We start from the raw sequence: 26,203 nt of genomic DNA on the forward strand, positions 1-26,203 counted from the left end.
TTTCAATAGATTTTTGTACATCTTTGACAAATTAGAATTCAGGATGAATCTAAACTTTAGTGTAATGAGACACATACAATGGGGGTATCCAAAATTAACCAGAAACATTCTCTGTGGGACAAGCTTCTGTCACTTGATGTGACTCTCAGGCATCAGTATGCCGACCAGCATCTTCTGTTGAAGTTGTGGTGCATCTTTATTTTTCAGTGCTTCTCCACTGTTCATCAATTTTTGTGATGGCTGAAACAAAGGAACAGCGTGCTCCCATGAAATTCTGTTTTCTACTGAGGAAAACATCAACCAAAACAGTTATCATGCTTCTAATAACTTACAAGGATTCTGCCATGAGCAAGACAAGTTTATGAGTGGTTTTCATGCTTTAGAAATGGTCACTTGTCGCTTGAATACCAACCTTGTTCAGGACAACTGTCAACCCTCCAAACAAATGAAAACATCATGAAAATTCATGAACTGACCTTGTAAGACTGTCTCTAAACAATTGACGAACTTATTGGTATGATTGGTATGTCCTGGAGCTCTTGCAATGAATTTTGAGCAAGGAATTGTGGATGCAAAGAGTTGCATCAAAATTTGTGCCTCACTTACTTATGGAATATCAAAAGCAGTCATGACTGAATGCATGTCATGAACTGAAAGAACAGCTGGAAGTTGAGCTGGACCCTTTTTGTTCCCCCTAATGAAAAAAGTCCTCGAATGGAAAACGTTTTGCAGATGTGGAAGAGGTGAAGGCAAAAATGACAGAGGTATATCATAGACATCACTTTGCAAGAGTTCCAGCACTGCTTTGAACAGTGGAAAACGCATCTAGACCAATGCATTGCTTCAAATGGAGAATACTTTGAAGGTGATAGACATGTAAGTATATCATAGACATGTAAAACTAAGTGAATAAAATAATATTGCAAGATTCTGGTTTCTTTGGGTACCCCCTCGTACATTAAGATGTATTGAATGACCTCAAATGCTACATCTCTCACCGTTTTTATTTGTTTTCTTTATGTATATATGAAGAGAGGATATGATTATAGCAGTTGGAGGAATTCAGTACATTTTCATGTTTCTCTCATTCTCTCTCTCTCTGTTTTGTGTAAGATCATATTTCTTTTTATGTGTATGAGGAGAGGGAAAATGTTTGTCAGTCATATTCAATTAATAAATTGTAATGTCTCTCTGTACATGTGCCAAAGAAGCCATCACCAGAACTTACTGGATGTCCTGTCAGCCTTGCCAAATCACCAGCATAATAAAAATAGCTGTGCTCATTCTGATTGTCTACATAGCTCTTCCTGTCATTGGATATGACTGACAGTGAATGAAATAGCTAGTGGCCAAAATCTCGAAATAATACAGATCCACACAAGTAATGGTGCAACATTTCATCAAGATGGTAACACTGTACAGGCAAGTGATTAGTTGGACTGAGAACCAACATTCAGAACCAAGGAAAAGGATACCATACTATCTGATGTAGAACTTACATTTTCATTCATCTGAATTACTGTGCCTAACTGTGGTCATTACAACTGGTGGCAGGATTGAAGGCAATCCAGTGCCACTACACAAAGAGGATCAACTTGGTGCAAGAGATGAGCTACTCAGAGAGGCTAAAGGAACTGAAATTCTATTCCCTAAAGAGAAGGTGTGAAATATATGCAATGATATACTTATGGAAGATCCTGGAAGGTTTAGCTCCCAACTACAGAATTGAAAGCTATACCAACCATTGAACTGGATGGCACTGCATAGTATCAAAGTTTCTATCTAGAATAAGGACCCAGTACTGTAAAAGCTTGGGTTTCAAGGGTCCACAACTATTCAGCATTCTGTCAAACAGACTCAGAGATTTGCAATGTGCTGATGTGGAGATCTTCAAAAAATTTCTGGACAAATTTTTACCTGAGATACTAGATGATCCTGCATCATGGCAGGAAACACAAAGAACAGCAGCTCTGAAACTATCATCATCATTTAATGTCTATTTTCCATGCTGGCATGGGTTAGATGGTTTGATCAGAACTGTACCAGGATCCAGACTGATTTGGCATGGTTTCCACAGCTGGATGCCCTTCCTAATGCCAACCACTTTACAGTGTGCTGGGAGTACTTTCCCATGGCACTGACACAGGGCTCTTGCAATCCTCTTCACCAGGGGGAGCAGCCTTAAAACCTCTGCTATGGAATATGGGTTTCTAACCTTTGTATGTCCCCTGCATTCAGGGCATACATCTTACTACCATGTACAATCATACAATCTTCCTTTCCCTCAGAGAGAGAAACTTTTCATAACCAACAGCAGTAACAGCTCTCTGAGTTTCCTTTATCCTATTATTGTAGCTATTACACTCTCTGTACATCCTCCTCCACTACCTCTAATGAGCCATCAGGGCATTTGAGAGAATAAATTTCCCAAGTATCTGTAGTTTTTATGAATCCTGTGCATCTTCCACATATGAACACTACTTTCTCTGATAACCTTCCTATTATTCCACTGCACCTCTTGTGTGTCCATAGCGTACACAGGGTACACCATATGGAGTTCCTGCCTACACCTTTCCTACAAATCAAGCAGGGCCACCTACCTGAAGGGGATAAGATCCAGCCTGTCTTCTTGCTTACCTTAGTTTTTGCTAAGTTAACCTTAAGGCTCTTAGATTCCAGGTTTTGCTTCCACACCTGGAATTTCTTTTCTAGCTCTGATATGGAATTTGTTATGAGAGCAAGATCATCAGCATATAGTAGTTCCCAGAGGCTGCCAGTCTTGAATTCCTCTTTTTTAGTCTGGAGGACAATGATGAAAAAGAGGGGAGTGAGGACCGAGCCTTGATGAAACCTACCTGTAAACCGAATTCTTTGCTGTATTTGTGGTTAACTCTCACCTTTCTGACAGTTATCTTTGTACATGACCTGTACAGCTTTCACAAGCTACTCATCTACCTCTAGCCCCATCAGAGCCCACCATATCACACAGTGGGGTACTCTACTGAAGGCTTTCTTTAGATCAACGGATGCCAAGTATGATGGTTTATTCTTAGCTAAGTACTTCTCTTGCAGTTGCCTGACTATCAAAATAGTAGTACTTCTCCCAGGACAAAACCAAACTGTATTTCGTCTAGTTTAATTCTGCTCCTAATTAAGTAGGCTATAACTTTCTCTGTAATTTTCATTACCTAGTCCATAGGTTTGATGCCACTGTAATTGTTTCTATCTAAAGCATCTCCCTTACCCTTGCAACAGCTAACAATAATGCTGCTAAGCCAATATTACACCTTCCTGAATGATCTGATTAACTATGCAGGTGACTAGCCTGTATCCTACCTAATCGGATATTTTGAGCATCTCAGAAATGATTCCAGATGGACCAGGGACTTTCCTGTTTTCATGTCTTAAATTGTTTTATCTACCATACTGCTGTCCACTAGCATAGCTGGTCCTTCTGTTAGGTTCACATGTAGGAGATTCCCTTTATCCCATTCATTCTCCACATTCAACAGTCTTGCATAGTAACTCATCCACACCTCTTTCTTGTCTGCAAGTGCAAGCATACCATTATCCATCTGCACACACTGTCAAGCAATCTGGAACACTTCAAGTTTCTGATCTTCATGCTATAGGACATTGGCAAACCTCTTCTTTTTCTGCTTCTACCCTAGCTAGATAAACCTGACAACTTCCCTTTTAGCTTTCTAGTATGGTCCTTTGGTACCTACCTCTTTTCCATTCTTTTCAAACCTGTCTCTTCTCTTTTATGACCCTGTAAACATCACTATTCCATTAACATGTCACCCTTGGTCTGGCAGAAGCTTTGCTCTAACCACAGATTTGGTCTGTCGCCCTCAGTAGATTGATTGTCCTGTAGGAACTTCCATATGTCTTTATCTCTTCCTTCTCATCAAAAGCTTCATTAAGAACACCTCTAAATCCCTGCCTGTTTGAAGGATCTTTGAGCTTCCACAACCTCCTTTTCCATATCAGATTGCATCTCTGGATCCTTCTGGCTATGAGCCTAAAGTCACTTAACCAATAAAAGATAAAGTTGGACATACTTGGACATTTGGAAGCATACTTCAGTATGACCCATTCCTAATGAATCAACTCCTCTGGCCTCGCCAACACTATTGTTTTCCATTCTAACATATCCAACTTAATGGTGGCAGCCATAAACAATAATGCTCTTTATCACCTTAAAAGTTTCTCTTTCCTCGATGACCACCAGTACAGCTTCTACAGAGCCAGATCCACTGGTCACCCTACTACTTACCAGTAGGTTCTCACTTTAGAAAAGTTTGGCAAAAGCAATGTTTTTGCTGTAAATATCAGCAAGTCCTTTGACCATGTCTGACATTCATATCTTCTATTAAAACTTCCTGCCTATGGGCTTCACTCATCTTTCATCTCTTAGAGTGGTAGCTTCCTATCAAATTGTACCATTATGGCATGTTTTGATGGAACTCTTTCTGTTCCATTCTCAGACAACTGATGTTCCCCAGAGTACACATTTGTCCTACTTTCTGTTCTATATATCAATGACCTATTTGCTGCTACATCCAATGTTGCTTGCTCTTATGTAAATGGCATGACTCTTCATTTCTTTCTGACCTTCCTTAACCATGTATCATCTGCACAAACCCAACTTGCATTGATTCTATGAATGAATATTATAAGATCCCCATTGGAATCATGCTGACCATGTCTTTTTTAACAGCAAAAATAAACAAAAAAAAAAACCTCAAACACTACTCATATCAAGAAAACATCACTGTACCACAACCTCACTAAATATGAACAGCACCCAGTTACAGCCTTCACAGTTGCTAGAAATGATCATTATCACTGAGGTTCTCTCTTCACCATATTCTTTAGGGCCAGAAGATATTTCAGCCTGCAACAGCTGCTGACACTCTACAAGGCTTAAGTGAGGACCACAATGGAGAAGTGCTCCCACATCTGGAATGGTGTTGCTGTTATGCACAAAGACATCCTGGATCTCATCCAATAAAAGTTATTTGACTAATTGACACATTCTAGTTCCTGCTCCACAGGTATGCTGTCTCTTTTTACTGCTTATCTATTACTCCTTAGAGCTTGTATTGTATTCTCATCACTCAGGCATCCCTGACCCACTTAGCACTCCACATTATGTCACTCTTGGTGCATTCCCACCTGTTCTCAGCATCCCTAACTTTTATTCTTGATCCTTCCTCCCCACAACATTGGCCCTCAAAAATGTTTTTCCAGCTTATATCTTTCTCGTAGGTGTTGACATCTAACAGTTAAAAAAAAAACATTAACAGCATCAATTTCACCAGTTTTGGAGGATCTACAAGGGTCCATGAGCTTTGTTCCTGCCTCTACATTCAGCACATAAAAAAAGTTAAAAAAAAGATTAGAGCTTTACTGAAGACAATGACTAAATAATCACTTATCAAGTCATTAGTAACCTAGGTCTTTATGCTCAACAATCTTCCTTCACAACAATTATACTGGTTTGCAATTGTAGTGATGGAGCATAATATCAAGAAATTGATGATGTTGCAATGCTCCATATCATTAAAAAATGAGAGAAGTATTATGACATAAATTAAAAATTTGTTTAAAATAAATATCAGCAATATATTGGAGTAAAATTTTATCAACTTTACTTTTCCTCTATGAATTGAGACTTGTACCTAAGTAAAGAAAAAAAATTTGCAATAGAAATTTTAAAAAATACAGAAGTTACAATACTTATTGCAAAATATAATTTACTGAACAGATTTGAGGAATGAAATGGAAATATACTTTATTTCGAAAATAAAATAAATTGTTGGCAATTGTAAATCACCACCATTAATTTTTAAGAATTATTTATATATAAAAAACAAGAAATATTATCTTTCAAGAAGATAAGAATATTCAGTCCAGAACTTATTGGCAATCATATCAACATTAAGAGTTAAAATCCTTGGTTGGTATTTCTTTGGTTGTGTACTAGATGATGTGATACTGGTAAAAGTTTCTGATTCTTCATTTTTCTGAAAAAAATAAAGTTTTGATCTGAATTCATGTTTTGAAGCAATTACTGAAAGAATAATATTTTCCAGGGTTTAAATAAACATACATAAACTGTGGTAAAAAAAAAAAGATTACTCCCTATTTTACATGTTAATCATACATCACCACTGTCAGCCTGATGTAGAATCCACTTGCAACAGTAATAAAGACTTTCCTGTCTATGAAGCAATGAATGAACCTCTATGTGGTTTCTTAACCTAATAGAAATAGCTCCTATCATCTTAGAAAAAGACATGTTAGATAACGTCCTTGAGTTCCTTGCAGAAAAAAAAAAAAATCTGGTCTAGATAGGTCTGCTCAGTCATATCTACTCTGGGCCTAAACTCCAAGTCCCAGTTTTCATTTCTCTAAATTGTTTTTTGGATGCTTTCAATAGTTGTTCAACTATTTTTTGACCAGATTAAAGGACATCTATATTACATCACTTCCTTCTGAACTTATTGTAGCTTCAAAGCACACAACTAACAACTCTGGTCTTGTACATTTATTGTACCAACAATACTGGCTTGCAAAGAACCTTAAGAATTTGTCATCTTGAATTGTCTGCATTAGTTCATATCCTCACTTAATCACCAGCTGAAACATTTGATTTCTTCTTTATAAGCAACAAACTAACAAGTGAAGTCAAATAGCCACTCCTAAACTACTTCACACAGGTAGGAAGTAGCCAATCCTTCATAGCTGCCACTTCTCTGGATCAGTATAGATGCCATCTTCGTCCAAAACATGTCCGAGATACTTCACTTCCTTCTAGAACAGATAACACTTCTTCAGGCTTAACTTGAGACATGCAGTTCAAAACCTCTTGAATACCTCTGACAACCTCTCTATCTCCCCTGATTGAAAGTCCATCCAAATATGATGATATCAAGATAGATGAGAGCTGTCTGCCAGTGTAGGCCGTCCAGTACCCAACCCATGAGGCACTCGAATGTTGCAGGAGCATTACACAAACCAAATGGCATGACTTTGAACTACCACAAACCGTTCATATGAAAATGCAGTCTTTTCCTTATCTTTCTTGGCAACCTTGACTTGATGGTATCCTGCTTTAATATCTAAAGTAGAGAACCACTGGGCCCCTGCTAAAGCATCAAGTGTGTTATCAATTCTGGGCATGGGATACACATCCTTCACTGTTACTTCATTCATAGCTCAATAATCCACACAACACCTCAGTGAGCTGTCTTTCTTCTGCACCAAAACAGCTGCTGATGCCCAGGGACTGCATGACTTTCCTATTACCCCCTAACATTGATAGTCTTCCATTTCCTGTTGCTGAGCTGGTTGTTTGATTGGGCGATGATCCTGTGTCAATATGGTGCTCCACCAGATCTGTGCAATCAAGATCTAGGTCTCATGCACAGAAAAGATCAGCATACTTCACAAGCAGCTGCCTCAACCACATCTGAGTGTCATCCAAGCACTGACAATTCTGTGCAAACAAATCTTGTAAATGTACCGGTAGACCTCCCACTTCCTCCGACTACACTCCTTCTGTAGGTACACAGCCAACACTACTCCTGGTTCACTTCCTGACAGTCCCACAATTTGTTCTTTGCAAATCTTCTGTCTCCCATGAGAAATTAGCCGCCACAACTAGCACTTCATCACTACTTGTCTCCTCCAGGGTTTGCCCCACCATCACTCCAGCCTTCATCTTGCATTGTCTGTCGAGCTCCACCATCCCAAGATAGCCATCAAATGAGCCACTCACACTACATTGGAGCAGTCGATCCAATCTCAGTGGAATCACTGTCATCCGCAATGCCCTCACCTCACCACCAGTAGTGGTCCACTTTACCATCTTGACAGGGACTGATCTTCCTTTCACCCAATGCTTCATGGAGCAGAAGTCCAGCTAACACCCCTAGCCAAGTAATCCACACCCAAGAGACAAGGATCCTTCATATCCACCACATGGACAGAAAGCATGACCTCTTGCCCTGCAAGAGGTCATGCTTCAGTCGGGACATCAACAGGTGCCCTCAGTTCAGTATAATGACCAGTAAACACTACATAACTGCTGTGATAACTCTGGTAAATCTCAAGGCCAAATCAATCACAAAGGAACACTAATAGCTGTCAATCTTCCCATCCACTTTTATGCTGTCAATCACAGTCATTTTACATCCTCTCAGATGTGGGGCTGTTGCCCCTTAACATCAGCTCCTTCCAGTTTCCTGACTCTCCTTTATTTTATGAGCACGGCAGTCAGATGTTCAGTACTCTCTCCTAAATGTAAACTTTCTATTATCATTCTACTTTTGTTCTCTTTTCAAGCTGTAACAATCTTGCTTCTTGTGTCTTGGCTTCCCACGGTGCCAGCAACTTCTTCCAACCATCTCTTGCTCTTTCTTCTTCAAACAGCTTTCATTGAATCTTCCTGCTTCCCATACTTGCTTTGAATCTGGAACTGTAGACCACCTGGGAACTTCTTGTGCTAGACTCAAATTCCAGAGCTCTAGCCAGTGCCTCTTGCATAATATTCAATTGTGCCTGTTCAACTTGAACTTTAAGCTCTGCACTGCCCAGGGTAACAATTAACTGCTCTTTCATCAGAAGAGTCAAGAGGTCAGGTGTTGCCGTAGGGTATGCTTTATGTGCCACACTCTGTAGGTCCTGTGCAAGCTGTTGTAGTGACAAGCTATTGTAGTGAATTACATGAATCCGAAATCATACATTTCACTTGGGCACATAGTGCCATATCTCCTCTCTAACACTTTAGCTAGTGAAAAATAATGGCCTCTGTCCTCCACTGACAACTGGCCAAGCACCTCTAGTGCAGCACCCTTAGCAAGCTGAACTATTTTTACCTATTGTCCACCCATTCTTGTCAGCCAACAGATTAAACTGGACACAGTAGGCCTTCCATGATACTTTGCCATCAAATTCTTGTGGCTTCTTCTTAATGGGAACTCTACTGCAGCCTTGCACTTTGCTAATTGAGGCCTAAATATTGGAGCCTCATGATTCAGTCCGGTATCCAAAATTGCCTCCTGACCACCAGCAGGTACACCCACTCCTGGAAGAGCACCCCTAGAGGTTTGGATATTTTCAAAATTCAATACACGTTGTCCATCATTTCCAAACACTCTCTGCACATCAGGCTGTGGCTCAGCAGCACAAAACTGTTCTACGTCTTCCATTCTCTCATTAAACATTTTCAACTGTTCATCTACATGTTGCTTACACCATGTAATATCATCACTCACCTTACATCTGTACTGTTGTAATTCTTCACATATCTTTTTCTTGAACTGTTGTTATCCCTTTTGCAACTGCTGTTGATCCTTCTCCATTCTTCTCTTGAATATGTCCAGTTGTCCCTGCAAATGTGTGTGCTGTGCTTTCTGCTCTTCCTTAAACTCAGTCAGTCTGTCACTTTGGTTTTGTAATATTTTCATGATTGCAGCCAGAAATATCACTTCCTTCCCTGCCTGCCTCCTCGTGCACACTCCTTCCCGGAATTTTTCAAAGGAGGGCACAAGGTCAGAAGGGAATACAATTCCAGGAGAAAAGGGCATAATAACATTATTTAGAAGGGCGCACTTCTTTTCTTGAGTGCGCCCTGTCTTCCAACTCCCATAGCAAATAATTGGCTCACAGCAGCAATAAAAATCCCATTTCTGAATTTCTGACACCAAATGTTGTAAAATGTGACCTCCAACAGTCAAGTCAGTTACTAGGAAACTGCAGGATAACCCAGTAAGCCAACTTGCTTAGTGTGCAAGAAGTAATTGTACCTGGCTGGATGTCTTCTTCATCATCAGGGTTCACTTTGACAGGTCACATCACATCTTTATGTCAACTGTCTTCGTTGCCAAATTCACACTTACTGTTTCTGAAGCGAACTTCACACTGAGTGTCTTTTTCTTGTTTGTTTATGCTGTCATCTTCACACTCTGCATTCTTTATGTTACTAATTGATACTGCACATTCCTTTACCAGTTCAAATCATCCACCTCACAGCAAAGACACACAAAACAAAGAAAAATGTGCAGCATGCTTCAAATTAGTCACTTGATCAATCACGTAATATTTCTCCTTTGTAACAATAACATAAAGTGAGAAAGACAAATTATGGATATAAAATATAAGAAAGATATAACTTGAATAAGTCATTGCTAAAATGCTAAAATTGTTATCAGAAATTGTTATCTTGCTAGTCAGATTCGATGGAAAGATATAATTTCTACATTCTATCAAATTAACATAATTATCAACAACTCATAATGCTATTGAGGGTAAAAGGGTATTATGAAATAACTATGGACCTTATTTATAATCTATTAACTTTTTCAATGTAACACCTTCCTTAAACACTTCATTATCCATTGAAAATGAAACCATTTTTAGTGTGCTTTAGCTGAGCAGACTGAAGTTACCTACCAAAAACAAGTAATTCCAAGACAAAAGTAATTCACCAAAACTAGGATCTGCAGAAAGGATAGATAACTGACAGACAATGATAATGGTTGTGCAATTTAGTTGTTATCAAGCAGTCCAATGATATATATATAAAGTTGACAAATGATAAGCTGCAACTCATAAATCTGTTTTTGTAGTATTCCATGTCTCTACAATATACACACACCAACATGCAGTGATGAATCATATAGAGTGCAGTGTGATATTTTGGACATGTCACATCATCTCCACTGTTGAATTTATTTCTGTGTACCTTTCTAAATTTGTTGGTGACTGTAGTGAAACTGGGCAAGTTGCTGTTTCTCTGTACTTATTGTGATAGTCTGCATCAAGCACAGTGTTTGGGACTAGTGAGGCTATTGGTGTGCATATGTTTATATGTTTGTCTGGGCTGAGTGAGAAGATCAAGCATATTTATAAACAAAGTTATTCTAGTTATGACCATCCTGTCCTGTTGTCTATGAAGAAATATACTGCCTAGTATATCCTTTTCTTATGGTATCATTTGAGATTTGGCTACTATTTATAACATTGAATGAGAGGGAGATAAGAAATAGGAAGATCTGTATCTAATTAGTAAATTAAGACAGGTGTGACAACATGGTAAGAAGTTTGCTTCCTAACAACATGGTTTCAAGTTCAGTCCAACTGTGTGGTACCTTGTCTTTGGGCTGACCAAAGCCTTGATTGGATTTGGTAGAGGGAAAATGAAAGAAGCCCATCATATATATATATATATATATATATATATATATATACACACACACACATATATATATATACATACACATACATATACATATATACTCTGGGGTCTTGAATAATCTTCGTCCCACTTATCAATGTTAAAAACATCATATATATATATATATATATATATATATATATATATATATATATATATATATATATATATATATATATATATATATATATATATATATATATATATATATATATACATATACATATATATATATATATACATATATATATATACATACATACATATATATAATACATACATACATACATATATAATACATACACACGCACACACACACACACATATATATATATACATGCACATATAAATATATATGAACTAGCTCACTCCTACCTCATTTTAATCACCTCACCAAAAGAATAGAAAACCAGATGTTCAGATAAGCAATATTGTTTTTCAGTCGGCATAACTACAGAGTTGTACCCCCCAGACTTTAGAAGGTCATAACTTTCTGAAAAATGAATATTTTTTAATGAAATTTTCTATGCATATAGTATTTATTATGTAGATTCTGTAAAAGTACTTTTCGGTAAAAGTATTTTGGAATGGGGGTGGGGGACAATTTTCGGAAATTCCAACAGAGTCCACTTAAATTCTTCTTAACTTCCAGGAAAATGAATATTTTTTCGTGAAATTTTCTACAAATATACCTTGATGTATGTACATTTCGAGCATGTAGGAATTTTGAAGGAAACAACTGCAGGTTATTTTTGAGAAGTGTTCCCCACTCGGTGGTGTTTCGGAGCAAGTCGTCCATAATTGTTTCATTTTTCTCTAACGCTTCTCAAAAATAACCTGCAGTTGTTTCCTTCAAAATTCCTACATGCTCGAAATGTACATACATCAAGATAAATATGTAGAAAATTTCTTGAAAAATATTCTTTTTCCTGGAAGTTAAGAAGAATTTAAGTGGACTCTGTTGGAATTTCCGAAAATTGTCCCCCACCCCCATTCCAAAACACTTTTACCAGAAATTTTTGTATATTCAGAATCTACATAATAAATACTAAATGCATAGAAAATTTCATTAAAAAAATATTCATTTTTCTGAAAGTTATGACCTTCCAAAGTCTGGGGGGTACAACTCTGTAGTTATGCCTTTCAGTCTAGTACATCTAATCCTCTTTCAGCGCAGATCATCATAATTACCTTATTAGTTCATTTCATTATTCCATCTATTTCATTACCTATGTAAACATAGTTTCGTCTTCCATGCTGTATGTTTAAAAAAATAAACGTAAGATCCCTTCACTCGATCCAATTCTCTCTCATTCTCCTTCTCTTCCACACTCATTTATTATTGTCACTTATTCATTCATTTATCTAATTTTGTCACAGATTGGCTGCCCGAAAACTCTTGGTTATAGCTCTAGTTGAGATTTTCAAATGCCCAATTCTATCTCCCTATTATCATAATATTCTCTGACACTGGCAGACTTAGTCTCTGCTGTTTCGCAGTGCAGCCACCCTCCCACCTCCACCACCTGTACTGGAAGTCTCTATCCTTTGACCTCTATTGGATGTCTCCTATGAACACTTCTAAAGGCTTAATGCTTCCCCATCCCTACTTAGGGTTTATCTCCTACGTAAGGTAGTGATCATGTTGTGCATAAAAATGATGGTGTGGTGTATGCAGGTTGAAGACTATTGTACATACATGAATTCTGCTAAATGCGAGCTTTCTTTTCAGGTACATGACACTGCTCTCCCCCATCCCAGGGTCTCACAGGCCCACACCTCCCACACCCTTAGGGTTGGCACACTCGACATGGGTACACTAAAAGGTAGGTCTGATTTGAGATGCTTGAACGGAGACATGTAGATTTGTGCTGCATCCAAGAAGTAAGGTGGAGAGGAGGTTCTGCTAGGTGATACATGAAGGAGTCATACCATAGTCAACTGCTACAAAGGTAAAGGTGACGTTTCAGATACAAAAATTTACAGAGATATCAAGTTTTTGAATCAGGTAACGAAGGTCACGGAGAGGGTCAAAGCCCAACTAATTAGGGGGAGGGTCAGTTTAGATGAGATGAAGTTTGGGTTCGTGCCAGGGAAAAGCACTACTGATGCTATATTTCTGGTAAGACAGCTTCAGGAGAAATACCTGGCCAAAGATAAACCTCTGTACCTGGCTTTCGTTGACATGGAGAAAGCCTTTGACAGGGTCCCCCGATCCCTCATCTGGTGGTCAATGATGAAATTAGGGATAGAAGAATGGTTAGTGAGTGCTGTGCAAGCCATGTACAGAGACGCTGTCAGTAAGGTGAAGGTTGGCAATGAGTACAGTGAAAAATTCCGGGTAGAATTCTACCAAGGATCAGTCCTCAGCCCCCTCTTATTCATCATAGTCCTCCAGGCAATAACAGAGGAATTCAAGACAGGATGCCCCTGGAAGCTCCTCTATGTTGATGACCTTTCTCTAACAGCTGAGTCACTATCAGAACTAGAGGGGAAGTTTCAGGTGTGGAAGCAAGGATTAGAATTGAAGGGCCTTAGAGTTAACCTAGCTAAAACCAAAATCTAAATAAGTAGGAAGGCAGACAAACCACAAATCCCTTCAGGTAGATGGCCCTGCTCGATCTGTAGAAAAGGCGTAGGTAGAAACTCCATAAGATGTACCCAGTGTAAGCTATGGACACATAAGAGGTGCAGCAATATCAAAGGAAGGCTAACTAGGAAGATAGTTTTTGTATATGGCAGATGCTCAGGAGCAAAAACACTGAAAATGTGCAGGGAACAGCTTCCATCACATTCTAGGAGGAAAAACTACAAGTCGTTGATAGCTTCTGTTACCTAGGTAACCAAGTCAGTAGTGGAGGTGGATGCTCTGAAAGTGTAGCTGCTAGAATAAGAATAGCTTGGACAAAGTCCAGAGAGCTCATACCTGTGTTGGTGACAAAGGGCCTCTTGCTCAGAGTAAAAGGTAAACTGTTTGACTCATGTGTGTGAGCAGCCATGCTACATGGCAGTGAAACATGGGCTGTGACTGCTGAGGACATTTATAAGCTTGCAAGAAATGAAGCCACTATGCCCTACTGGATGTGTAATGTCAGAGTGCATACATGACAGAGTGTAAGTGCCCAAGCATCAGATGTGGTGTGCAAGAGAGACAACTGCGCTGGTATGGTCATTTGGCGAGAATAGATGAGGATAGCTGTGGGAAAAAGTGTCACATTCTAGCAATTGAGGGAACCTGTGGAAGAGGTAGACCCAGGAAGACCTGGGATATGAGGTGGTGAAGCACGACCTTCGAACATTAGGCCTCACTGTGGCAATGACTAGTGACTGAGACCTTTGGAGATATGCTATGCTTGAGAAGACCTGACAAGCCAAGTGAGACAGTAACTGTGGCCTATGTCAGTGCTGTATAACCAGTCCATTTAAGAGTACCTTTCAATCATTGGACAATAAACTACACTTGCGAAGACCTGTTCAGGCAAGTGAAATCATTTTCTTGGCCAATGACAGTACTGCTTGATTGGCACCCATGCCAGTGGAACATAAAAAGCACCATTCGAGCATGATCGTTGCCAGCATTGCCTGACTGGCTCCTGTGCCAGTGGCATGTAAAAAACACCATTCAAGCATGGTCATTGCCAGTGCAGCTGGACTGGCTCTTGTGCAGGTGGCACGTAAAAAGCACCATTTTAACGTGGTCGATGCCAGTACCCCTGACTGGCCCTTGTGCCAGTGGCACATAAAAGCAGCCACTACACTCTCGGAGTGGTTGGCATTAGGAAAGGCATCCTGCTGTAGAAACTTTGCCAGATCAGATTGGAGCATGGTGCAGCCTTCTGGCTCGCCAGCCCTCAGTCAAACTGTCCAACCAAAGCGGACATTAAACGACAACGATGATGATATGACAAAAAAAAGAACATTACAAGTAATAAGGTATATAAACTAAATAACTAATTCTGGTTTTAAAAAAAAAGCAAGGGTGACAGCCTAGAAAATTTTAAATAACGATTTCTCATTTAGGCACAAGGCCAACAATTTGTGGAGAGGGATAAGTGGTTTAAAGCGGCCCAGTACATTACTGGTATTTTACTTTATCGATTCTGTAGGGATGAAAGGTAAAGCTAACCTCAGTAGGATTGAATTTAGAACATAATGGACCATAACTCTATGCTGCAAGGCACATTGCCCAATATTTAGGCACAAGGCCAGCAATTTAAAGGGAAGGGGAAAGTCGAGTAAACTGACTCCCATTACTAGTACAAAACAACAAACTCTGGGGAATTCATTATTGTTTTGACTGACACAAATTGTAAATCAGCATGACAAAAAAAAAAACATGACAGGAATGGGAAGAAAACCTGAAGTGTTCTATTTCTTTTCATAACGCTTGGAAGGAAAATATTTATCCACAATATATGTAGCCAACATTCATGCATATGAGCCTTCAATATTTTAGGGCAAAGATCAATCATTTCAAGACACAACATATCTACTTCAGGACACATAGAAAACAAGGAAATTACTGTCAGAAAATATACTTTGCAATGACCCAGAGGCTATAAAAACTGCCCCAGTCTGTAACATACACACGAGTTTACTGCTACTCCACACTGTAGTCAGCAAATTTACATTTTCAATTTCTCTACGATTTCTCTATCAATCACCAACACAAATTCTACACAAACTAAGAACTTCAATGACAAACTTTTTATCCTTGCAGGACAAGCTTTTTACAGAATAAGCATTTAACAACATCAACACAACTCAAGTAATTTCTCTTTGAACTTTTTTCATATCATGGCAGAGAAAAGAGTATTTCTATAGAAGAAAAGCAAGCATTTGCTATCATGGTGAACAAATGCAAAGAGGAGTATGATTCTGAATTAGAGCGAATGAAAGGGAAAACTCATTGGGATGCTAAAGGAAACGCTATGTCCTAGACACCCCAAAACAGGGATATCTTGCCAAAGCAGTTCGTTTTTTTACTCGAATTTGGCTGGTGTCAAAAACTTTGATCAACTATTTGATTCTGCTATTAAAGTAGCCAAATGCTGCTATGAAAAATATCTGAATGGTGAACTTGACAGCGCTGAAAAAAATCCAAAGAAACGTTTCAAAATTGTTAGAAGAGGTTGTAAAACAAAAGCACCAGGTATGAGAAATGCTTTATTTGAACGGTTTGTGGATGTTAGAACACTGCTGCATGCGAGATTACCACAAACTCTTTTCCTATTAAAGGCTGAGAAATTTTGTGAGGGGTGGACTTATCAACTTGCAGACACACAAACTGAGGAAAAGCTTTGTTTTTCAAAAAGCTAGATGAAAGGTTGGCAAAAAGAGTATGGGGTATCACTGAAATTTCCAAACAAATGCACTTCAATCCCCAAAGAGCAATGTATTGAGTGCATTCCAGATTATTTGAAGAACATATTGAGTGTGCATTGTTATTTCCTTGACAAATTTGGTGTAGATCCTCCTACTATCAATGGAGATCAAATGCCCTTGCATCAGAATAAAAGTAGAAGACAAGCTAGCTTATTCAGAAATCAAGATACGTTTGTCTTGGAAATGTATCACAGTATTCACCCAGGTTAGCAATGATACCAAAATCAATCTTACCCCAGAGTTTGTATTTAAAGGAACTGGAAAAAGACCACCACTACTGAATGCCCTGCCTAGAATGAGATATCAATGGTCTCCTAAAGGACAGCTGCTCTGTACTATTGAAAACCTTCCAAACCGAGTCAATATGTTTTCACATGCAAACTTTGCCATTTATATGCTCAATGATTACATGGTGCATTTGATGCCAGAGGTGAGAAATGCCCTCTGGAAAAGAGGTTATGTGCTAGTCATCATCGGTGTGGTGTCACCGGATTTGTTCAAGTTAACAACACGCACTTGCACAAACAACTAAAAGCAAAATAGAAAAAGCAAGGAAGCTAGAAAAGTTAGTTCAAACTCTAAATAAAATACCCACGCCCAATCAATCCAAGATGATGCAAATGCTACATCAAGCACATGCAGATTACAAGATTGATGCTGAAGCTGCTTTCAAGTTGATGTGGGCCACAAATGCTTTCGATCAAATCATGCATCTCGTCGGTCTGTCGGTGACAGAGTTTTGTCTAGAGATGATGTCAAAACCCTGCCCAAATACTATTCAGAGAATCATTTAGAACTTAATTCCACCAAAAGGGGTCAAGTGTGCAAACAACATTGAAGGCTCAAAACTATTTGATGGTGACGGCATTGAGGGAAAAACTGCCGAAAATAAATCAGAAAATGAAAGCAAGCTATCTGGGAATCTTTTGAAGGCAATTGACCCATTTGGAGAAATCCCCATGGAGGTTTTGCTGGAGCCAAAGCACAGCCAGCCAAACATGATGATGGGAAGCTCTATCTCTCTTGTAGGAATCAGCAGGCGATATTCTTACGGTAGTAGAAAAGGAATTTTTAACTCCTATTTCTAAATTCAGTATGTGGTGAAGCAATTAGTTGACCCCTAATTATAATTATGTTTATAATTATAGAATATTTGTGTAAATTTACCTAAAGAGGTTATTTTAACATACCGATCTACTTGGTAAAATTATTAATTAATTAATTTTACCCTTTTATTATTAATATTGAAATTATATATATATATTATATATATATATTATATACATATGTGTGTGTGTGTGTGTGTGTGTGTGTGTGCGTGCGTGCGAGTCTGTGTAGATATGTATATATTTGAGTTTTGTTGTCTCAATCTATATAATAACTTAATTTGAAAAATTATCAGTGGACCAATTCTGAATTGCTTCATTTTAGTGCACATTATTGTAGTTAATGTTAAATTTATCATTATATTAGTATCTAATATTAATTACATATCACAAATAAGGTATCTTCATTTTACTAAATAAATATGTGTATAAACACACTTATTTGATTTATCAATTAATTGATGATAATTATAATAATAATAATGATGATAATAAATAGTTTCATTTAACTTACTAAATAAATTTAATAACCAAAATAATAATTATTATAGTATTGTACAGTTTATAAATTGTATTCTTAGTACAACAATGTTGTTTGTTAGTTCTGAAAGTATTGATAGAGTTTGGATATGCACTATGTATGGTCCTTCAATTTGTAAATAATAATATTGATTAGTCATTGAGAACAGTTCTTAATACTTGTTTGATTTATATTATTGATTTCTATTGGACCACTAAATTCTACTCTTCCATAATATATGAATAACGATTATTATTGATTTCGTTTTTGGATTGCAAGATTCTTTATGTGAGTTCATGTGTTGAAGTATATTCTGTTGAGTCTGGGGAGAGTCATTCTCTTTTAGTACCATATAATTTAACACACTGGTAAAATTTCCACTTATTTCTTTTTTATTTTTCTAAAATTTTTGTTGCGTCTTGCAACCTTTTCAATAGTTTTGACTCTGTCCATTATTCACACTGCGTTCTTTTTGTTTGTTTGTGTGCATGTGTGTGTGTGTGTGTGTGTGTGCATACACATGCATGTATATATCATTATTTAAGTAACTTCAAATCTGGTTACCCCTAAAAAATTAGCAAATTTGATTTCCATTACTATAACCTAAATATGTATCTATGGGGTATTTGGGGTATTGCATTTACAGCCTTAAGTCTATATTAATGTTTATTACGGAATTCTCCCTACAATAAATTAAGTAAACAAGGAAAATTTTTATTAGGTTTCTATTCATATCTACTATGGAATTATCCCTCCAAGAAAACAATAAATATAGAAGATTAGTATTAGTTAATTTAAACAATAATTTTTTTTCTATCAAATAATTTAAATAAATAGAAGAGTTATTGTATTGAAGATTTAATTGTTTATATATTTTTTTGTTGCAGTTCTAAATAGGGAAAGACATAGATACTAATTATATACATACAGGGGTTGGACAAAATAATGTAAACGCCTTAAAATTTCAAACAAATTTAATTTTAATATGGGGTAGGACAGCCTTTGGCAGTAATTACAGCTTGAATTCTATGAGGTATGGACTCATACAAAGTTTGAATTGTTTCCAAAGGAATTTTTGTCCATTCTTCAGCTAAAACAGTCTCCGGTTCTTGTAGTGATGATGGTGGAGGATATCAACTCTTTACTTGTTTCTCTAAAATGCACCATAAATGTTCAATAATATTAAGATCTGGGGACTGTTGTGACCAGATAAGATGTTCAACTTTATTAGAATATTCCTCGTGGCATTCAATAACAACTTTAGCTGTTTGAATTGGTGCATTACCATTCTGAAAGATTACATTTCCCTCTGGAAACAGTTCCTCAAACATAGGATGAATTTGATCAGATAAAATGCTTAAATAGTCTTCACTATTAATTCTGCCATGAAGGGAAACCATTGGGCCAGTGGATTTCCAAGATATAGCCCCCAAGATCATCGCAGATCCTCCTCCATGTTTAACGGTTGGAAGAAAGCAGTCTGGGTCAAATGCTTTTTTGGCTGTCTCCACATGTATACTTGGCCAGTGGTCAGATATAAGGTAAAGGATTATTTGTCCGAGAAAGTAACATTCTACTATTGCTCTAGGGACCAATTCTGTAGGTCCACTCTAAATGCTTTGCAATGTTTGTTTTTGAAAGTAGTGGTTTTTTGATTGTAGCCCTCCCATGAAATCCAGCTTTGTGCAGCTCCCGGCAGACAGTTTTTGTGGAAACTGGGTTCTCAAGGTGGTTATTAAGCTCTGCAGTAATTTTGGGAGCATACTTTTGTGATCCTTTCTAACAATTTGCATAAGAGTCTGACAGTCCCTATCTGAAAGTTTTGGTTTTCTTCTGAAGTTTTGTTTCGACGAGGAGGTTTTTCCCTCTTTCTCATAGGCTGTCATTACTTTTGAGATGGTACTTCTTGATACACCAAACATTTTGGCTGTTTTTGTTATGCTAGCACCAACAATTTGACTTCTTTGAAAGTCCGCTAGATCTGTCATTGTAATGAATTTTAATTACCTTTTTCTGATGATATCTGAAAAGAAACAGCAATTTTAGCAAAACATATTAAGCAACACTAATAATAAATCCCAAAACAAGCTTTTGAGGGTTTTATAGATATTTCAAAGTTATGATGCTAGGTGTTTCCTTTATTTTGTCCAACCCCTGTATATATACACACCTATTTTATTGTTGTATGTTGTGGTGACAAGGGACTCTCTTGGACATGAATGGGTTTCAATTTGTATGTGTTTGAGATGTAATAAAGTGAATTTTGATGGCTGTGGATTGCACTTACTTGGTTGAATTGTCCATTAGAGTGTTTTTGCTGTCTTTTAATTGTAATTAAAGAAAGAAAAAATTAAAAGAACCAGGTAAGTGGGGATGGAGAAAAGAGAAAATAGAAAAACATTTCAGTTTTGACAAGGTAGCATCTATAAAAGTATCAAGATGGAAAAAATAAAATAAAACGAGGAAAAGAGAAAGATAAGTTGTAATAAAATAATCATGTGTATATACCCATGCCCAGAGAACAGCACTATATAGATATGGAGTGCATAGAGGCCCAATGAGGTGCAGTTTTTGACAAATTTTTCATTTTATATACACCTTGAACCAAAGGTTGGAACTTTTGAATTCTTGCAGACATGCCTCGAAAACTAGAATGTCTAATGGGAAAATACCATATAGGTAACATTGATTTCATATTTGAATTTGATTTTTCACTTTAACTGCCATCACCTTGCATAACATTCATTTCACATTTTCACCTTTCAAAAAAACCTTTGACTGTGTACAAACTACATTTTTTATTTTTATTTTTTTACTTACATGCTTCCCTTCATAAACCATATGAAAACTTTTTTATATATTGCAATTTTGCCTACAGAACTTTTCAACGATGATTTTAAATGCACACTCAAGAAAGAACATCTATCATTGTCCAAATGGATTTTCTTAGTTATTTTATTTTATTATTATTACTATTATTCCAGGTATTATAGTAATAATAATAAAATAAAACCTGGAATCAAAGAGCCTTAACGTTAACTTAGCTAAGACTAAAGTTGTTGTTAGCGCAAAAGGAGATAAGACTCTCATTCTGGCTGGTAAATAGCCCTGTTCAATATATAGGAAAGGCATAGGACATAACTCCATTTGCTGCACCATGTGTAGGCTATGGACACATAAGAGATGCAGTGGAATTGTAGAAAGGTTATCAGATAAGGTTGCTTTCATGTATGGCAGATGAACAGGAACAGTAAGTACTAAGAGCACAAAGGACTTAAATTCTCTCAAATGCCCAGGAGGCCTTCTTGAGGTAATAGATAGTTTCTGCTATTTATGTCACCAAATTAGTAAAGGTAGTGGATGCTCTGAAAGTATTGTTTCTAGAATAAGAACAGGGTGAAGGAAATTCAGAGAACTACTACCTCTGTTGGCAGCAAAAAGACTCAGAGTGAAAGGTAGATTGTATGATGCTTCTGAGAGAATGGCTATGTTACATGGTAGTGAGACAGGGGCTCTGACTGTGGAGGACAAGCATAGGCTGGAGAGGAATGAAAGTAGTTTGTTCCATTGGCTTTGCAACATCAGTGTGCATGACTGACAAAGTGCAACTGTGTTGATAGAAAAGTTAGGTATAAGAGGGATTAAATATGGTATGTAGGAGAGGAGAATGCGTTGGTTTGGACATGTGGTGCACATGAGTGAAAACATCTGTATACAGAAGTGCCTGTCACTGAAAAGGATGGTGCTTGTGGAAGAGGGAAACCCAGGAAGACATGGGATGAAGTAGTGAGGAATGATCTTAGGATGTTGGGGCTCACGGAGGAAATGACAGTGGACGGAGATGTTTGGTAATATGAGGATCTAGAGAAAACCCATCCACGAAACTGAGTGCTAGTTGTGTCCCATCCACATGTAACAATACACTTTTCACCCATCCTACCCTAAGAAACTGAACTACAACTGCATCTTTCTCTTCCTCACATTTCCTCTTCATAAACTATGATTGCTTTCCAATCCCCTTTCTTGCCCTCACTGCTCTGCTCACTGTATCACTGCTCCCCACACCCTATTTTTTTACCCAGGTTCTACACTCATATTCTGAGTATACCCTAGCACTACACCATCTCTCTTCCACTTTTGCTGTTTCCCACTCTCTCTCCTCTTGCTTTCCGTCTGACTAGATAACTAAGTATCTCCTTTACATCTGGCCTCTTTCTTGTAACCCTCTCTCACTGGGTATTTCCTCTATAGCAAGACACCTATTTCTGCCTTGCTATTCCTCTGTTATACTCTAACCTTTCACCATCTGATACTGGATCATCTCCTCTAATACCCCCTCTGTTGCAGCAAGACACCTGCTTCTGACTCTCTGTCACACATTAACCTTTCCTCCTCTGACACAAGTTCCCCTCCTCACATGCCCTTGCCCCAATCATAATTCCTTGTCTTGCGAGTTACTTGGTTACCTTGCTAGTGCTGGTGTCATGCTAAAAAGCATCCAGTCCATACTGTAATGTGGTTGGCATTTGCAAGGACATCCAGCTGTAAAAATCATGTTGAAACTAACCTTGCCTGTGCTAGTGTCATGTAAAAAGCACCGAGTACACTCCGCTGAGTGGTTGGTGTTAAGAAGGGCAGCCAACCGTAAAAATCTCTGCCAAAACAGACACAGTAACCTAGGATAGTTTTTCTACCTGGCCAGCTCCTGTCAACCATCTTACCCATGCATGAATGGCAGGTGGATGTTAAATGATGATGATGATGATGATTATTACTATTATTATTATATTTATTATCAACTTTATTATTATTGTTAACAAGTGAGTGAGCTGGTAGAACCATTAATGAACTGGACAAAATGTTTAGTGGTATTTGGCCCATCAATAAGTTCCGATTAAAATTCCTCTGAGGTCAGCTTTACCTTTCATCCTTTCGGAGTCAATAAAAGAAGTAACAGTTGAACTCTGGGATTGATATGATCAACTTATCCCCCTAACCCCCACCTCTCCCCACTCCTGTTTGCTGCCCTTCTGGCAAAATTTTAAATTATTATTTTTTATCAATATTTTTATAGCACTTCATAAAATGTCTTTATAATGAGATTAGTACTTTTACACTCACCCAATTCAATGCTCATTGTTGCAGCATGTACATCACTTACCTAACATATATATCTTGGTTAGGCATAAAGAATACTCATATTCATATTCCATAAAATAATGTTTAAGTACTTTAATTTTATAATTCATTTTTCTTTAGTTAATCTACATCTCTGAAATTGCATTACTTCATTCCTACTTTTAAAATCATCATTTAATGTCCGTTGTCTGTGCTGGCATGGGTTGGGTGGTTTGACTGGGCTGGCACACTGGAAGCTCACACCAGACTCCAGTCTGATTTGGCATGGTTTTCTACAGCTGGATGCCCTTCCTAACACCAACCACTCTGAGAGAGTAATGGGTGCTTTTACATGCCAGCAGTATGGGTGCCATTTGCATGACACCAGAGTGAATTTATGTGCCAATTTGTGTGACACTTGTATCTACCATGACTGTGATTTTGCTCAGCTTGATGGGTCTTCTTCTCAAGCACAACATAATGCCAAAGGTCTTGATCATTACCTTGAAAAGAACTCAGCCACTTTGCCTCCATGAGGCAACACTTGAAAGGAACTCAGTCACTTTATCTCTCTGAGGTCAAACGTTCAAAGGTTGATTTTTTATGTGCCACCAGCATAGGTGCACTTGGTTCAATGGGTCCTCTTAAGTAGAACACATTGCTAAAGGTCTTGGTCACTAGCCATTGCCTTTGTGAAGCTCAGAGTTCAAAGATCATGCTTCACCACCTCATCCCATGTCTGCCTGGGTCTACCTCTACCACAGGTTCCCTCCACAGTTAGAGATTGGCACTTCTTTACACAGCTGTCCTTGTTCATACACATCACGACTATACCAGTACAGTCATCTCTCTTCCACACCACATCTGATTCCTCTTATGCCTAACTTTTCTCTCAAGATGCTTACACTCTGTTGAACATGCACACTGACATTGTACATCCAGCAAAGCATACTGGCTTCATTTCTCTCAAGCCTATGTTATAGCCCATGTTTCCCTGCCATGTAGCACAGCTGTTTACACACAGGCATCAAACAATCTGCCTTTCATGCTGAGAGAGAGGCCCTTTGTTGCCAGAAGGGGTAGGAGTTCTCTGAACTTTGCCCAACCTAATTTTATTCTCACAACTATGCTCTTGGAACATCCACCTCCACTACAAACTTGGTCGCCTAAATATCGGAAGCTATCTACTACCTCTAGCTTGCACCTGATTTGAAGGAATCTGTTTTCCACACATGTTCAGCATTTATTGTGCCTGTGAACCTTCTACATACAAAAGTTAGTTTCTCTCTTAACCTTCCTTTAATGTTGCTGCACCTTTTGTGTCCAAAGCTTACAGATTGAGCAGGGCTATCTAACTGAGGGGATTTATGGTTTGTCTGCTTTCCTACTTACTATGATTTTGGTTTTTGCTAGGTTAACTCTAAGGTCCTTCGATTCTAATTCTTGTTTCAATACCTGGAACTTCTCTTGTTCAGGTAGTGATTCAGCTATAAGAGCAAGGTCATTAGCAAAGAGGAGCTCCCACGGGCAACCTGTCTTGAATTCCTCTGTTATTGCTTGGAGGACTATGATGAACAAAAGGAGGCTGAGCACCGATATACTTGTTGCCCACTCTCACCTTACTGGTAGCATACCTGTACAAGGCTTGTACAGCTCTCACCAACCACTCGTCCATCCCTAGTTTCTGCATTGGCCACCTGATAAGGGATCAGGGGACTCTGTCAAAAGCTTTCTCCAAGTCACAGAGGTTTATCCTTGGCTAGGTATTTCTCCTGCAGCTGTCTTACCAGAAATATAGCACCAGTGGCACTTCTCCCTAGCACAAAATTAAACTGCATCTCATCTAAACTAACTCTCTCCCTAATTAGTTGGGCTATGACTTTTTCTGTAACTTGATCCAACAATTCGATTCCTCTGTAATTATTTCTATCTAAGGCATCACCTTTACCTTTGTATCAGTTGACTATGGTGCTGCTACATCAGTCATTGGGCATGACTCTTTCATGAACCACCTGATTTACAATATGGATGACAAGACTGCTGAATATTTTAAGCATCTCAGTGGTGATTCTTCATGAGCCGGAGGCTTTCCCTCTCTTCATGTCCTTAATTGCTTTATATACCAGAGTACTGTTGATTCAAGTAGCTGGTCCCTCAATTGGGTCAACATTTGGCAGACTCTGGCAGACTCTCCTCCTCCCATTCATTCTCCATATTCAGCAGTCTTTCATAATGGTATTTCCAAGCCTCTTTCTTTGCAGAATCATTAAATGCAAGTACACCATCATCCATGTGGACACATTTCTCTCCTATGATATCACAATTTTCTCTCACACACTGTCTTGCAATCCAAAATACTTCATTTCATTGGTTCTCATGGCACTGAACCTAGACAAACTTTTTTTTTCTGCTACTCCCTTGGTTAGATATACCTGTCTCCTAGCTTCCCTTCTGGCTATCTGATACAGTTCTCTGCTGCTCCCAGTCTTCCAGGCTTTCCAGGCCTGTTTCTTTGCTCTTATGGCCCTGTCAACAGTATTGTTCCACCACCATGTTACCCAAGGTCTGGAAGGGACTTTGCACCAGTCACAGATTTGGTCTGTGGCACTCAGCAAGCTATCCTGCAGGAATTCCCAGTTGCCCTCTGTGTCACAAGTTTGTAGCTGATCCTCCCTCTCATCAAATTTCTCAGTTAGGATTTCAGACTACGTGAAGTGTCCTTAAGCTTCCAAATCCTTATTTTCCAGATTAGTCTGCTTCTTGGCATCCTTCTGGCCTGGAGTCTAAAATTGCTAATGACTAGTCTATGCTTGGGGAGGGGGGGGG

At 38.3% G+C, this 26,203-nt stretch overlaps 1 protein-coding gene across 2 annotated transcripts in view; it reads right to left on the reverse strand.

The window, feature by feature from the left end:
• Positions 1-5,774: 5,774 nt before the first annotated feature.
• LOC106880761 (probable tRNA(His) guanylyltransferase) overlaps positions 5,775-26,203 on the reverse strand; it is a 76,545-nt gene continuing 56,116 nt past the window's right edge. Inside the window, exon 5 of one of the 2 annotated variants that reach the window (XM_014930859.2) lies at positions 5,775-6,032. In XM_014930859.2, coding sequence (XP_014786345.2) covers positions 5,889-6,032 — 144 coding nt within the window. In that variant the 3' untranslated portion in view covers positions 5,775-5,888. Of the gene's footprint in view, positions 6,033-19,186; positions 20,283-26,203 lie in introns of those variants that run through there. The other variant, XM_052973688.1, reaches the window with a different exon arrangement.

Source organism: Octopus bimaculoides, chromosome 16, assembly GCF_001194135.2.
Source record: "Octopus bimaculoides isolate UCB-OBI-ISO-001 chromosome 16, ASM119413v2, whole genome shotgun sequence".
Lineage (NCBI taxonomy): Eukaryota > Metazoa > Mollusca > Cephalopoda > Octopoda > Octopodidae > Octopus > Octopus bimaculoides.